This window comes from Bufo gargarizans, chromosome 8 (genome assembly GCF_014858855.1).
Source record: "Bufo gargarizans isolate SCDJY-AF-19 chromosome 8, ASM1485885v1, whole genome shotgun sequence".
In the NCBI taxonomy this organism is placed as follows: domain Eukaryota; kingdom Metazoa; phylum Chordata; class Amphibia; order Anura; family Bufonidae; genus Bufo; species Bufo gargarizans.
The window spans coordinates 41,469,042-41,486,281 of NC_058087.1; the positions used below are offsets into that span (position 1 = coordinate 41,469,042).

Consider the following 17,240-nt stretch of genomic DNA (forward strand, 5'->3'; position numbering starts at 1 on the left):
TTTATGAGTGTTTTTCCATTATACTTATACTGACCTGTTATTTTTACACCCTCTTTGGTCTCTGCAGGTACTCCAATGCCAAATTCATTTTCACCAGAAATCCTAAAATAGTAAACTGCACTCTCTTGTAGACTAGTGACTTTGTATGTAAGACGATGACAGTTGTTTGTAACAGATACCCATGCTTTCTTGCTTGCTTCCCGTTTCTCAATGTGGTAATTCTTAACTGGTGCTCCACCATCATTCTCAGGAATATCCCAGGTCAGAACAGCAGATTCCTTTGTAACTTCTTTCACAATAATGTTAGAAGGTGGTCCAGGAGAATCGAGAACTTTTACAACAAGTGTAAGCGTTGCAGTGTTCAGAATATTTTGCAAAGTTAGTGTGTACTTTCCAGAATCATTTCTTGTTGCTTTTTCAATGGAAAGTGATGTTTGTGTGCCTGTGGTGTCAATTGTAGCTCTTGTACGTAAGTCAGAGTCTGGTTTACTCCACATGACATTGGGAGCGGGTTTGCCTCTGTAAGGTACTGTCATAGTAAATGATACACCAGCTTTAACAATTAATGTTTTGCGCATTTCACTGTCAATGTCAAATGCAGGTTCTTCTTCTCTCTCCTTTACTATATGTGGTTCAGAACTGTCACTTGGGTCACTTTGGCCTACTTTGTTAACAGATCTAACTCTAAATATGTACTCAGCTCCTGATGTAAGTGCAATGACAGTATACTCTGTACCTCTGACATTTGTTACAGCAGTGGTCCATTCAGTTTCATCAGTTCTTCTGTATTCCACAGTATAGCCTGTAACTGGTGAGCCACCATCAAAGAGAGGTTTTACCCAGCCTATTGTTATACTTGATTTTGTTGAGTCTATAATTTTAGGCTTAGATGGTGGAGATGCCAAGAATATTGGATCCGCTGCACGAATTAATGGAGAACATTCACTTGGAGCACTGAGGCCAGCAGCATTTTCTGCATAGACACGATATTCATATTCACATCCTTCGCGCAGGCCAGAAGACTTTACTCTGAGGTCATAAACAGGCTTTTTGTTTACACGCATCCATCTCAGGCTATTTTTCTCACGTCTCTCAATCACATATCCTGATATTTCGGCACCACCATCACTATCGGGTCTTGCCCAACACAAGGTCATAGCTTCTTTAGTAACACTGCTGATCTCCAATGATTTTGGTGCATTTGGTACAGTATAAGGATTCAGTGCCTTTATAGCTTCACTCTCTAATGGCTCACCAACTCCATATTTGTTGACACCCATCACTCGGAAAACATATTCATTACCCTTTAGCAGTTTTGTAACCTTGCAAGATGTGGTTCGAAGTTCTGATTCACAAACTGTCCAAGCAATACGACTTGTTTCACGCTTTTCAACAATATAGTAGTCAATTTCAGCACCACCATTTTCTTGAGGTGGTCCCCACGAAAGTGAACACTTTTCAGATGTTACTCCAGCAATTTGTATTGGTCCTGCAGGTGGTCCAGGTCTATCAAGTACTTTGCAATTTACAGCTAAGGATCTTGTTCCTGCCACATTTTGTAATGTTAGCACGTATTGGCCTGAATCTCTTCTAATGCAGTCTTTAACTACAAGAACAGTGCTGTTGTCTGTTGATGTTATCTCAACTCTTGCTTTCTCTTCAATATCCTTGCCATCTTTTGTCCAAGAAACTACAGGATGAGGTCGTCCTGCAATGTCAGCATTAATTTTAAGGATCTCACCTGCTTTCACAACAATTACATCTCGGAATTTTACATCCATCATAATTCTTGGGGCATCTACATCATCCTTGACTGTAATAGGCCCTGTAGTTTCAGATGGCTCACTAAATAACCCAGCAGAATTCTTTGCAATAACACGGAACTCATATCTTTGGTCTTCTGTTAGAGCAGTTACATCAAAGAATGTTTCTTGGATGTTAGTAAAGTTGCACTTTAACCAACGTCCATCAGGCAACTCCTTTCGTTCAATGATGTATCCTGTAATCTTTGCTCCACCATCATATTCTGGTTTCTTCCAGGCCAATGAGACAGATGTTCTTGTGATGTTAGTAACTTCTGGTTGACCTGGAGGATCGCAAGGGTCCCTTGCAGCAACTGGTTCACAACTTTTGCTGCATTTGCCAATTCCAGCAATGTTCTCAGCATACACACGATATTCATACATAAGCCCTTCTTCAAGCCCTGTTACCTTTAGTTGTGTATCAGATATTAGACCTTTGTTGACTTTGGTCCAGAGAATGCTGCTTCTTTCTTTTCTTTCTAGGTGATATCCAATTACTCGACTACCACCATCATTTACCGGAGGTTGCCAGCTAACAATCATGAACGCTTTTGTTGAATGAGCAACACGGGGTGTTCCTGGTGGTCCTGGTGGTTTAAATGGATATTGAGCAATGACTGATGAACTGTCAGTATAATGACTTTTTCCATATCTGTTTTCTGCACAAACTCTGAACTGATATTCCGATCCAGTTGTCAAACGTGCAACTTTGATGGATGTTCTTGCCACTGCTGCTGACACTAATTCCCAGACTGTAGTAGTTGTATCTCTCTTTTCAACAATGTAGTTGTTTATATGACAGCCACCATCATACTCTGGTGGGCTCCAAGAGAATGAAATGCTGTCTGCACTAACATCATCAATTTTAATTGGTCCTGGTGGTCCTGGTTTATCAAGCACTATTATACCAAGAGAAACTGTTGTGGATCCTGCATTGTTTGATGCAGTTAATTCATACTGTCCAACATCCTCTTTAGAAGCCTCTTTGATTGAAAGAAGAGTAGAGGTCTTTGAAACCTGGACATTTACTCTAGTTGTTTGCCTCAGAGACTGTCCATCTTTCTGCCAAGAAACTGTTGGAGATGGACGTCCTCTAATTGGTACATCAATCTTAAGATCATCACCAGCTTTAACACTGAAAGTGTTGAATAGCAGTTCAATTGTTGGTTGTATTTCAATATCCTTTGCAACTACAGGGACTCCCAGTTGTCTTGGATCACTCTTTCCTTTTTCATTTACAGCTATTACTCTGAATGTATACTCTTCTCCCATAGTCAAACCAGTAATAGTTGCTTCCAGAGTCTTCACCTGAGTACAAGTGCTCCATTTTTCACTTCCTTTTGTTTGCATTTCCACAATGTAACTTGTAATTTTGCTACCTCCATCGCTTTCTGGTTTCTCCCATGATATAGTTGCACTGTTACGGGTTACATCAACAAGACTTACTCTACCAGGAGCAAGAGGAGCTTCAGACACTTTAATTGGATCAGCTGTACTTGCAGGCAGCCCAACACCATGCTCATTGACAGCCAAAACACGGAAGTAATAGATGCCACCTTCTTGTAGCTGTTCTATTTTAAATGTATTTTTGGTGCAATTACTTGTAACAGTTGCATAAGCTTTTCTGGTAGCTTCACGTTTTTCAACAATGTAGTTTGTGATCTTAGATCCTCCATCAATAAGTGGTGGTTCCCATGACAGAGTCACTGAATCCTTTCTCACTTCTCTTACTGTCAGGTTTACTGGGGCGCTTGGTGAATCAAGTACTCTAACATTGACAAACGCAGATTTTGATCCACTGTTATTTTCTAAAGTTAAGTTGTATTTTCCAGTATCAAATCTGTTGACATTATCTATAACCAACATTGTATAAGAACTGGTGACTTCAATTTGTGCCCTTTCTGTAAGTTTATCATCTGCCTTTTCCCATTTTACTTCAGGTTCAGGCCTTCCCTTGATTGTAACAAATAATCTTAAGGTTCCACCAGCACGGACAGTGACAGTTTTTCTCAAATCAGCATCAAGTTCTATCTCAGGAGGCTCTAGTTTGTCAGCAGCAATTATAGTTCCTGGAATAACTGCGGGCTCACCCACACCTTCAGAATTAATGGCACAAATACGGAAACAATATTCTGCATTTTCTTTTAATTTTGTTACAGTAAACTGTTTGCCTTGTAATCCTGTTGGTGCTGTTACTGTTGTCCATTCATCAGCTGCTGATTCTTTAAATTCAACTACATAACCTGAAACTGGTGCACCACCATCATAAATAGGTTTGTTCCAGGCAAGAGATACAGATGATCTAGATGTGTCAGTTACCTTTGGATTGCTAGGAGGACCTGGTGGATAGTTGGCATCACATGCCCGATAGAAAATAGATGGTTCACTTGGTTCTCCAACTCCTGCTGCATTCTCTGCTGATACTCTAAATTCATAGAAATGTCCATCTGTCAAGCCTGTTACTCTAAATCGCAAATCAGTTAACCTTTTCTTGTTGCATTTTGTCCATCTAATACCATCTTTGTCACGTTTTTCAAGAATGTACCCTTCTATCTCCGCACCACCATTATCTTGAGGACGACCCCATGTTACCACCATAGAGTCTTTTGTGATGGCAGAAACTTCTGGTGTTGTAGGTGCACTTGGGGGCTTAAATGGATTACGAGCCAGAACTGGTTCAGACTCAAGTGGCTCTCCAATTCCATATTTGTTCACAGCAACAACACGGAAAATGTATTCATTTCCTGCTAGAAGTTTGGTGACTTTATAGCTGAGTGCTTGTACTTCTGATGCAACCTGAGTCCAAGATAATCTACTTGTTTCTCTTTTTTCAATATTGTAATAAGAAATGCTTGCGCCGCCATCATGCAGTGGTGGACCCCATGCCAAGTAGCACTTTTCTGCTGTTACACCTGTGACCTGCAATGGACCTTCTGGAGGCCCAGGACGATCCAAAACCTTTACTGTAATGGGAATTGATTTCGTTCCACCCACATTGCTTAGCTTCAAAATGTATTGACCACCATCCACTCGAATACAGTCTTTAACAATTAATGTTGTTCTCTGAATAGTGGACTTAATTTCTGTTCGTGCTGTTGTTATTTCGAGCTCTTTTCCATCTTTTGACCAGGTGATATCTGGAATAGGTTTGCCATGAATGTCAGCTTCAAGAACAAAAGTGTCTCCAGCATGAACAACAATAACATCTTTATATTTTGGATCCAGGGAAGCTCTTGGTGCATCTATTTCATCTCTCGCAGTGATAGGTCCAGTGCTTTCTGATGGTTCACTAAAGTTTCCAGCTGCATTTCTTGCTATGACTCTGAATTCATACTTTTCATCTTCTGTAAGTCCTGTTGCAGTAAATTCTGTTTCTAACACGTTTGTAAAGCTGGCTTTCATCCAACGACCATCAGGTAGTTCTTTCTTTTCAACTATGTATCCTGTAACTTTACTTCCACCATCATATTCTGGTTTCGTCCAGTGAAGAGTGACATAATTTCTAGTGATGACAATAGCTTCTGGACGACCTGGTGGATCACATGGATCACGGGCAACATAACATTCAGATACTTTACTAGGTTTGCCAATACCAACAATGTTTTCAGCGTATACTCTGAATTCATATTCTATTCCCTCTTCAAGGCCATTAGATTTTAATTTTGTGTCCTGAAGAAGAGTTTTATTTAGTTTTGCCCAGAGAATACTATTCTTCTCTTTGCGTTCTACATGGTAGCCAAGAATTTGACTTCCTCCATCGTTTACTGGCTCATGCCACTGTACGGTCATATGGTCCTTGGAAATTGATGTTACAAATGGAGTTCCTGGAGGCCCTGGTTCTTTGTATGGATACTTAACAATAACAGCAGCAGAATCTAGAGGCGCACTTTTGCCATACCTATTCTCAGCATAGATTCTAAATTGGTACTCTGATCCCGTAGTTAGTTTTGTCACCTTAATGGTTGTTCTAGCAACTGTTGCTGATACTGTTTGCCATGTAGTGGTGGTTGTGTCTCGTTTCTCTACTATGTAATTGTTGATTTGACAGCCACCTGTATACTCTGGGGCGTCCCATGAAAACACTACATAGTTAGAACTAATTTCCTCAAACCGTACAGGTCCTTTTGGTGGCCCAGGCTTGTCAAGAACAATAATAGTAATATCTTCAGTTGCTGTGCCAGCACTGTTTGTTGCTGTAACTGTATACTTTCCAAAATCATCTTTGTTGCTTTCTTTGATTTGCAAGACAGTTGATACTGGTGTGTCTTCCACATTAACTCTAGTTGTTTGTTTCAGTGGTTGGCCATCTTTAGTCCAGTTGATATTGGGTTTTGGTCTACCTATAACTGGAATTTCAATCTTTAGATCTTCTCCAGCTTGTACATTATAGGAATTAAACATAAGCTTAAAACTTGGTTCAATTGTCAGATCTTTAGCTATAACAGGAATACCAAGGACTCTTGGATCACTTTTTCCTTTTTCATTGTAAGCAATAACTCTGAAAGAGTATTCATGCCCTGAGCTCAATCCAGATACAACAGCATTGCATGTTTTTGTTTCAGCAGCTATGCTCCATTTTTCAACTCCTTTTGGCTGAGATTCTACTAGATATCCTATAATTCTGCTCCCGCCATCATGCTCCGGTTTCTCCCATGAAAGTGATACGCTTCTTTGAGTTACATCAGTAAGGGTAATTTTGCCTGGTGGCAATGGTGCTTCAGAGGCCTTTACTGCATCAGCTGTTTCAACTGGTAGACCAATGCCATACTCATTCTCAGCCATAACTCTAAAGTAATATACAGCTCCTTCTGTAAGATTTTCAACTTTGTAGCTTGTTTTGTTGCATTTGGCTGTGACATTGGCATATGCTTTTCTAGTTGATTCTCTCTTGTCAATAACATAGTTCTTTATTTTGGCTCCACCATCAATGTGCGGAGGCTCCCAAGTGAGAACGACAGAATCTTTCTTGATGTCTTTCACAACAAGGTTTGTTGGAGCTCCTGGTGTATCAAAAACCTTAACTGTTACAAAGGCAGACTTTGAGCCACTGCTATTTTCCAATTTTAGAATATATTTTCCAGCATCATTTCTATCAACATTATCTATTGAAAGTTGAGTATAGTTAACACCTCTTTCAATCTGTGACTTTTCAGTAAGTTCTCCATCTTCCTTTGACCAGCTGATCTCTGGTATTGGTCTTCCATTAAATGGTATATGAATTCTAACATTTCCTCCAGCTCTAACCAATATTCCCTTTCTTAGTTCAGAATCAAGGTCTATTTCTGGTGCCTCCAGTTTATCTTCTGGTTTTACAGTTCCTGGTATGGCTGCTGGCTCACCTACACCGGCCTTATTTAAAGCGCAGATGCGAACTTGGTACTGTTGATGCTCAATAAGTTTAGCTATCTCAAACTTAGTGACCTGTAGACCTGTTTGTGGGGTACACATTGTCCATTCTTCTTCATCTCCTTTGCATGTTTCTACAATGTATCCTTGGATATCACTGCCACCATCATAAATTGGTCTTCCCCAAACAACAGTAATAGAGTTTTTAGTTGTATCTACAACATGTGGGTTTGTAGGTGGACCAGGTTTGAATATAGGATCAGTTGCTTTAAAGTAGACTGTAGTTTGACTTGCGTCACCAACTCCAGCAGCATTTTCAGCAGATACTTTAAACTCATATTCATGATCTTCTGTTAATCCAGTAACTCTGAATCTTAAATCTGTAATTCTGCGCTTGTTGCACTTAGTCCATCTTATACCAGCTCTGTCTCGTTTTTCTACAATATATCCAATGATTTCACTACCACCATCATTATCAGGTCTGCTCCAACAGACTGTCATGGAGTCCTTTGCAATGTTGGTTACTTCAAGTGCCTTTGGTGGTCCAGGAAGCACAAATGGATTTTTTATCAGAACTGGTACAGACTCTAAAGGTTCACCAACTCCATACTTATTAACAGCCATGATACGGAAGATGTATTCATTTCCTTCTAAGAGCTTTGTTACTTTTACAGAAGTAGTTACCACTTCAGATGCAGCAACAGTCCAAGCAAGGCGACTTGTTTCCCGTTTTTCAATGATATAGTGAGAAATATCACTACCACCATCATGCTGTGGAGGACCCCATGCAAGAGAACATTTGTCAGCTGTAACTCCAGTAACATGAACTGGCCCTTCAGGGGGGCCAGGACGGTCCAGAACTTTCACATGGATAGGTACTGATTTTGTTCCTGCAACATTAGAAGCTTGCAAAATGTATTGTCCACCATCAACTCTAATAGAATCTTTCACAATAATGAGGGCCTTGAAGTCACTGTTCTTAACTTCACATCTAGCTGATTCTTCAACTTCTTTATCACCCTTGAACCACTGAATTGTAGGAATAGGTTTACCGTGAACATCTGCATCAAGTTTAAATGTCTCACCAGCATTTACAACTATTGTGTCTTTATATTTTGGATCCATTGAAATTCTTGGAGGTTCTACTTCATCCTTGGCAGTTATGGGTCCAGTGCTATCTGAAGGTCTGCTGAAGGTTCCAGCAGCATTCCTTGCAATAACTCTGAAATCATATTTCTCATCTTCAGTAAGTCCAGTTACTGTAAATTGTGTTTCAATGACATTGGTAAAGCTTGCTTTCATCCACCGACCATCAGGCAAATCACGTTTTTCAACTATATAGCCTGTTATCATACTGCCACCATCATATTCAGGCTTTTTCCAGCTTAGAGTAATAGCATTTCTAGTTACAATTATTGGTTCTGGGCAGCCAGGAGGGTCACATGGGTCACGGGCAAAATAGCACTCTGAAACTTTGCTTGATTTGCCAATTCCAACAATGTTTTCAGCATACACCCTGAATTCATATTCAATGCCTTCTTCGAGGTTGGTAGTCTTAAAATATGTGTCTGGAATAATAGTTTTATTCACCTTTGTCCACATTATACTGTTTCTTTCTTTCCGTTCAAGATGGTAACCAATCACTCTGCTTCCACCATCGTTAATAGGTTCATGCCACTGCACAACCATGCTATCTTTTGTTACTGTTTGAACTGATGGTGTACCAGGAGGCCCAGGTTCCTTATATGGATATTGTGCTATTACAGGTTCAGAATCCAATCCGAAGCTTCTTCCATATCTATTCTCAGCAAAAATTTTAAATTGATACTCTGTTCCAGTTTTCAGTTTTGATACCTTTAGTGTGGTTCTTGCAATAGTTGCTGAAACAGTCTCCCAAAGTGTAGTAGTTGTATCTCTCTTTTCAACAATGTAATTTGTGATTTGACAGCCACCAGTGTATGCTGGAGGATTCCAAGATAATGTAATGCTATCCGCACTCACATCGTCAAATTTCACAGGGCCTTTTGGAGGATCAGGCTTATCTAGTGTAATAACTTCAATTGCTGCTGCTTTCTGTCCAACAACATTTGAAACTGTAATTCCATACATTCCAGAATCATCCTTATTTGTTTCTTTTATCATCAATATAGTATGGTGTGCTGTATCTGTAACATTAACTCTAGTAGTCTGCTTCAGTGTCTGGCCATCCTTTGCCCAAGTGATTGTTGGCTTTGGTCTTCCAGAAATTGGAACTTCAATCTTCAAATCATGTCCAACTTGGACACTATAATTGCTAAATGCTGGTCGTACATCTGGCTCTATTACAAGGTCTTTGGCAACCACTGGTACAGCAAGTGATCTAGGGTCACTCTTTCCTTTTTCATTAACAGCAATTACTCTGAAAAGGTATTCACCTCCTTGAGTCAGATTTGTTATTATTGCTTCAAGGACTTTGACACGCACACTTTCAGACCATTTGTCACTACCCTTAGCTTGCATTTCGACAATATAATGAATGATTTTGCTGCCACCATCATGTTCAGGTTTTTCCCATGATAATGATACACTGTTTCTTGTCACATCAACTACTGTTATTTTTCCTGGAGGTTGTGGAACCTCAGAAACCTTCACAGGTTCAGCTGTTTCAGCTGGTAAACCAATGCCATATTCATTCTCAGCTGTTACCCTGAAGTAATAGCTGCAGCCTTCTTGAAGTTGGTCTATCTTCCATGATGTCTTGTGGCAATTTGTTACAACAGCAGCATAAGCTTTTCTCGTGGTTTCTCGTTTTTCAATTATGTAGTTCTTTATCTTAGCGCCACCATCCAGGGCAGGAGGTTCCCAGGTTAGTGACACAGACTCCTTAGTGACATCTTTAATTTTTAGATTTACTGGTGCACTTGGAGTATCCAAAACTCTTACACTAATAAAGGCAGATTTGGTACCACTGCTGTTTTCAACAGTAAGAGTATATTTTCCAGAATCAAATCTATTAACATTGTCAAGTACAAGTGTAGTGAAGCTACTAGTTACATCAATCTGGGCTGTTTCTCTAATATCTCCATCTACTTTTCCCCATTTAACTTCCGGTGCTGGACGTCCTCTAAAGGGAATAAATAATCTTAGTGAGCCACCAGCCCGTATATTAACAATCTTCCTCAGTTCTGGATCTAGCTCAAGGTCGGGGGCCTCCAGTTTCTCTTGAACAATAATTGAAGCAGGGATATCAGCATGTTCCCCAACACCAGCCTTATTCACTGCACATATACGGAATTTGTATTCATGTTTTTCCAAAAGCTTTTCAACTTCAAGTCGGGTTTCCTTAATGCCAGTTGGAGGAGTGCACATAGACCATTCCTCTGTGCTGACATCCTGCTTTTCTACGATGTAGCCTTGAATTTCACATCCACCATCATATATAGGTTTGCCCCATGAAAGGATTACTGATGATCTTGTAACATCCACTACTTTGGGATTGTTTGGAGGGCCAGGTTTATAAATAGGATCTGTAGCTTTGTAATAAATGGATGGCTGGCTTGGCTCACTTAAACCTGCAGCATTTTCAGCAGAAACTCTGAATTCATAAAGATGTGTTTCAACTAGTCCAGTTACTCTAAAGCGCAATTCACTGATCAATCGTTTGTTGCATCTGACCCAACGTATGCCTTCTTTGTCACGCTTTTCAAGGACATAACCAGTTATTTCACTACCACCGTCATTTGATGGCCTTTCCCAAACAACAATCATGGAGTCCTTGGTTACTGCTGTAACTTCAGGAGCTTTTGGAGGTTGTGGAACAACAAAAGGATTCTTTGCAGTGACAGCTTCTGATTCAAGTGGTTCCCCAATACCATATTTATTTACAGCCATGACACGGAAAATGTACTCATTTCCTTCCAAAAGTTTGGTTACTTTGTGGCTGAGAGTTTGAACATTTGATTCAACAACTGTCCAAACTAAGCGACTTGTTTCTCTTTTTTCTACAATGTAATGATCAATTTCACTACCACCGTCTTGTTGTGGAGGTTTCCAAGCTAATGAACATTTTTCAGCAGTAACACCAGTGATAGTGATTGGCCCTTCAGGAGGTCCTGGTCTATCAAGAACCTTTACATTAACTGGTACAGATTTTTCACCAGCAACGTTTTTCAGTAGTAAAATGTATTGACCACTGTCCACTCTAATGGCTTCTTTTACATTAAGTGATGTAAAAAAGTCTGTTCCCTTGATTTCTAGACGAGCTGTGTTTACAAGCTCTTCACCTCCTTTAAACCATTGAACAGAAGGAATTGGTTTTCCAAACACATCAGCATCAATCTTAAATGTTTCACCAGCATTTACTGTTATGACTTCACGGTATTTTGGATCCATGCTTACACGAGGAGGCTCTACTTCATCTCTTGCTGTAATTGGCCCAGTGCTTTCTGAAGGTTCACTAAATGTTCCAGCAGCATTTCTTGCAATCACACGGAATTCATAACGTTGGTCTTCAACCAGTCCAGTAACTGCAAACTCAGTTTCAATGACATTTGTAAAGCTGGCCTTCATCCAACGTCCATCAGGTAATTCTTTCTTCTCAACAATATAGCCAGTAATCTTGCTACCACCATCATATTCAGGTTTTTTCCACTGAAGCGTAACTGAATTTCTTGTGACAATTTTTGCTTCAGGACGTCCAGGAGGATCACATGGATCTCGGGCCACATAGCATTCAGATACTTTACTTGGCTTGCCAATACCTACAATGTTCTCAGCATAAACTCTGAATTCATATTCAATTCCTTCTTCAATGTTTGTTGCTTTAATCTTTGTGTCTGGGAGGATTGTTTTGTTCAACTTCACCCAAAGAATACTGTTTCTTTCTTTGCTTTCCACATGATATCCAAGGATCTTGCTGCCTCCATCATTTACAGGCTCATTCCACTGTACAACCATACTGTCTTTTGTAACTGCAGTTACGAATGGTGTTCCAGGTGGACCAGGAAGTTTGTATGGATACTGTGCAATCACTGCCTCAGATATCAAATATCCACTCTTTCCATACCTGTTCTCAGCTGCAATCCTGAACTGATATTCACTGCCTGTTTTAAGTCGTGTAGCTTTTATGGTTGTTCTTGCCACTGTTGCAGATACGATTTGCCAAACTGTTGTTGAGGTATCGCGTTTTTCTACAATGTAATTGTTAATAGAGCTTCCACCATCATATTTTGGAGGATTCCATGAAAAGCTAATGCTGTCAGCTGTCACTTCATCAATTTTAACTGGACCAGTTGGTGGTTCTGGCTTGTCGAGGACAACAATGCTGAGCTGCTCGGTAGCCTCCCCTGCAGAATTGGCAAGTTTTACTGTATACTGGCCAACGTCATCTTTTGAAGCCTCTTTAATTGTCAGCAAAGAGTTGTTTTCTGTGTTATCTGCGTTCACTCTAGTTGTCTGTTTTAATGGTAGATTGTCTTTGTGCCATGTGACAGATGGCTTTGGACGTGCAACAAATGGAACATCAACTTTAAGGTCTTCACCAGCTAAAACACTGAATGTGTTAAACAAAAGCTTGAATGCTGGCGCAATTACAAGGTCTTTAGCAACCACTGGCACTCCAAGCTGTCTTGGATCACTGATTCCTTTCTCATTTTGAGCTGATACACGGAACATATATTCTTCTCCTTGAATTAATCCAGTTATTTTTGTTTCTGTTGTTTTAACAGTAGCACATGTTGCCCATTTGTCGCTGCCTTTGCTTTGCATCTCTACAATGTAAGCCACAATTCTGCTTCCACCATCATGTTCTGGTTTTTCCCAAGACAGAGAAACACTGTTTCTTGTTACATCATCGAGAGTGATCTTGCCTGGTGGAAGTGGTCTTTCTGACACTTTAATTGAGTCTGGTGTTTCAACTGGTAAGCCAATTCCATATTCATTTTCTGCCAGAACTCTAAAATAGTAATTACAGCCTTCTTGCAACTGATCTATTTTCCAACTTGTCTTGTGACAATTAGCTGCTACTGTTGAATATGCTTTTCTGGTTGATTCTCGTTTTTCTACTATGTAGTTCTTAATTTTTGATCCACCATCAATGAGTGGCGGTTCCCAAGTTAATGTAACAGATGATTTGGTAATTTCTTTTATTTTAAGATCTTGAGGTGCTCCTGGAGTATCAAGAACTCTGACATTCACAAAGGCCGACTTGCTTCCTGAGCTGTTTTCTACTGTCAGCATATATTTTCCACTATCAAATCTATTCACATTTTCCACAACTAGTAGAGTATAAGAGCTTGTTGATTCAATGGTTGCTCTTTCAATAGGGTCACCATTTTCCCGCGTCCACTTAACTTCTGGTGCAGGTCTTCCTTTAATTGGAACAAACAATCGTAATGTGCAACAAGCTCTTATGTTAATAACTTTACGTAGTTCAGCATCTAATTCTATCTCAGGTGGCAACATTCTTTCTTCAGCCTTTGGTGATCCAGGGACAAGGGCGGGCTCACCAGCTCCTTCAGAGTTTATTGCATATATCTGTATCTTATATTCCTGATTTTCTTTAAGCCCTGTGATTGTAAAAGAAGTAGCTTTAAGTCCAGCAAGTGGTGTTACAATCTTCCATTCATCTTCTTCTGGAAGAGATATTTCCACATTGTATCCTGTTATTTCTGAGCCACCATCATAGACTGGTTTATTCCAAGCAATTGTAATGGAAGATCTACTAGTGTCCAGTACTCTTGGGTTCCCAGGTGGACCAGGTTTAAAGACGGTGTCACATGCCTTATAGAATGTACTACAGGGGCTTGGCTTACTAATTCCAGCTGCATTTTCAGCCATTACTCTATATTCATACTCATGACCTTCAGTAAGGCCAGAAACTTTGTATCTCAAATCAGTAAGAATTCTCTTGTTGCATTTAACCCAACGGAGCCCTGCCTTGTCACGGCGTTCCACTATATAGTTTGTTATTGGGCTTCCTCCATCAGATTCAGGATGTCCCCAACAAACAATCATAGTGTCTTTTGTAACTGTTGTTACTTCAGGGGTCTTAGGTGGATCAGGTGGCACATATGGATTAACTGCAAGGGTGGGTTCTGACTCCAAAACTTCTCCAACTCCATACTTGTTAACAGCCATAACACGGAAAATGTATTCATTTCCTTTTAGTAGCTTGGTAACCTTGAATTTTGTCACTTGAACATCTGTTCCAACACTTGTCCAAGCCAATCTGCTTGTTTCACGTTTCTCAACAATGTAGTGATCTATCTTTGCACCACCATCATCTAATGGTGGCAACCATGATAAGACACATTTTTCGGCTGTGACTTCAGATGTAGCCAGTGGGCCTTCACATGGGCCTGGCCTATCAAGAACTTTAACATTAAAGACATGCTTAGCAAAACCACCTGGGTTAGAAGCTGTGAGAGTGTATGCGCCGCCATCTTTTCGTGCAGAGTCTTTATTTATCAAAGTTGTTGAGAAATCAGCTAGTTTTATTTCTAATTTTGCTGTATCCTCAAGGTCCTTTCCTTCTTTTGTCCAAGACAATGTGGGAATTGGACGGCCAGAAACATCAGCATCAAGTCGGAAAAGTTCTCCTGCCTTCAAAATAATAACATCTTTGAACTTCGCATCAACCATTATCCTTGGCTCTTCTATATCATCTCTGCAAGTTATAGCATCAGATGGTTCAGATGGCTGGCTAACAGCACCAGCAGCATTTCTTGCAATTATTCTAAACTCATATTCTGAATTTTCTGTTAATCCACTGACAGTAAACTCAGTTTCTAATATGTTACTAAAGTTAGCCTTCAGCCAGCGACCATTTGGAAGATCTCTTCTCTCAACGGTATATCCAGTGATCTTAAAGCCTCCATTGTATTCTGGTTTTGTCCATTGTAGGGTCACTGAATGTCTTGTAATGTTAATAGCAACTGGTTTTCCTGGTGAATCAATTGGATCAAGAGCAAATGTTGGTTCGGAAGACTTGCTTGGTTTACTCTTGCCAGCCATATTTTCTGCCACAACACGGAATTCATATGCAATTCCATCAGTCAGGCCTGATGATTTGTATATATTTCCTGCTACCAGGGCTTTGCTGATTGTCTGCCATAGTATACTGTTTCTTTCCTTTCTTTCAATATGATAACCTAGAATAGGACTTCCACCATCTGTGACAGGTTCATGCCAACTAATTGTCATAGAATCTTTTGTAACTGCAATAACTTGAGGTGTTCCTGGTGGCCCAGGAACCTTAAATGGATAAGCAGCAACTACAGACTCTGAGTTGAGGGCTGGTCCAATTCCATATCTGTTTTGAGCTTTAACCCGGAACTGATACTCCAATCCAGTTGTAAGTTTTGTTGCTTTAAAAGTTGTGCGTATCACTGTAGATGCCAGCTCAGTCCAAGTTGTACTGTTTGTTTCCCGTAGTTCCACAATATAGTTGCTTATTGGTACACCACCATCATTCTCAGGAGGGTCCCAAGACAAAGTAACAAAATCAGATGAAATTTCATCAAACTTGATGGGTCCTGTTGGAATTCCTGGAATATCATGTACTTGAACTGTAATTATATCACTTATCTCCCCCACAATATTTTTAGCTGCTAAAGTATATTTTCCAGAGTCATTTCTTACACATTCATTGATGTTTAAGATAGTAGTAGTTGCAGTGCGCTCTACATTAACTCTTTGAGTTTCTCTAAAAACTTGTTCACCCTTTTTCCATGTCACAGTGGGTTTTGGCCTTCCAAGAACAGGTATTTCTACTTTGATGTTATCTCCAGCTTTAGCAAGCACAGTCTTATGATATAGGCCACGTAAGTCAAATTCTGGAAGCATCATCTGTTCTTTAACAATCACTGGTCTGCTTTCCCTTGGATCACTTCTTCCTGCACTGTTGACTGCCATTACTTGGAATACGTATTCTTCATTTTCATTGAGATTTTTTACTACATATTCCAAAGTTTTAACAGTTGCAATATGTGTCCATTGATCAGAACCCTTCCTTTGTGCTTCAATGACATAGCCTGTTATTTTGCTGCCACCATCATGTGCTGGCTTTGGCCAGGCAAGGCTCACGGTGCTCTTTGTAACATCCATGATATTAAGGCTTTCTGGAGGAGAAGGTGCTTCAGATGCTCTTATGGGATCAGTTGTTTCAGCAGGTTCACCAATTCCAAACTCATTCTCTGCTAGCACTCTGAAGTAATATTCACATCCTTCAGCTAAATTAGGAATCCTTAGAGAGCACTTCTGGCAGTTGGTTGTTATTGTTGAATAAGCCTTTCTTGTAGATTCACGTTTTTCAACTATGTAATTTGTTATCCTTGATCCACCATCTATTAGTGGCATATCCCACTGCAAAGTGATGCTGTCTTTTGTTACATCTCTGGCTTTAAGGTTTATTGGAGGTCCTGGGGAATCCAAAACTCTGACGTTAACAAATCCTGATTTCTTTCCAGCGGCATTTTCAAGAGTCATTGTGTATTTTCCAGCATCATATCTGTTGCACTCTGTAATTATGAGCAGAGAATATGATTCTGTATTTTCTATGTTGGCTCGTACTTTGAGAGGAATGTCCCCTTTCATCCAGGTAACCTCAGGTGTGGGTCGCCCCTTTATTGGCACGAAAATACGAATGCTACAACCAGCTCTGACTACAAGAGTTTTTCGGAGGTCGGCATCAAGTTCAAAGTCAGGTACCTCTTCACGGTCTTTAATTTCAACATCATCAATTTGTGCTGGTTCTCCAGAGCCTGCAGCATTAATGGCACGGATACGGAATTTATATTTGCCACCAGGTTGGAGATTGGCCACAACAAACTCAGTAATTCTAAGTGCTGTTCCTGTGGTGTCTTTAACCCATTCTTCTTCTCCTTCTTTTTGGTGTTCTACAATGTATCCAATAATGTCCAGGCCACCATCATAGTGAGGTTTTCCCCAGTGCAATGTGGCAGTAGACTTTGTTGTATCAGTGATTCTTGGATTAGATGGAGGACCTGGTGGATCTGAAATCAGAAAAATACAGAAAATTAAAATAAGGAGATAAGAAAAATACTTGTTCAGTTCAGCATGAAATAAGTAATTTGATATTTATTTACACCATAA

The 17,240-nt window shown here is 40.0% G+C and overlaps 1 protein-coding gene across 50 annotated transcripts in view; it reads right to left on the bottom strand.

The window, feature by feature from the left end:
• TTN (titin) overlaps nucleotides 1-17,240 on the bottom strand; it is a 249,119-nt gene that overhangs the window by 30,798 nt on the left and 201,081 nt on the right. For all 50 annotated transcript variants that reach the window (XM_044303133.1, XM_044303118.1, XM_044303159.1 and 47 more), the window contains one exon: nucleotides 35-17,140. In XM_044303133.1, the coding sequence (XP_044159068.1) occupies nucleotides 35-17,140 (17,106 nt within the window). The remainder of the gene's footprint in view (nucleotides 1-34; nucleotides 17,141-17,240) is intronic.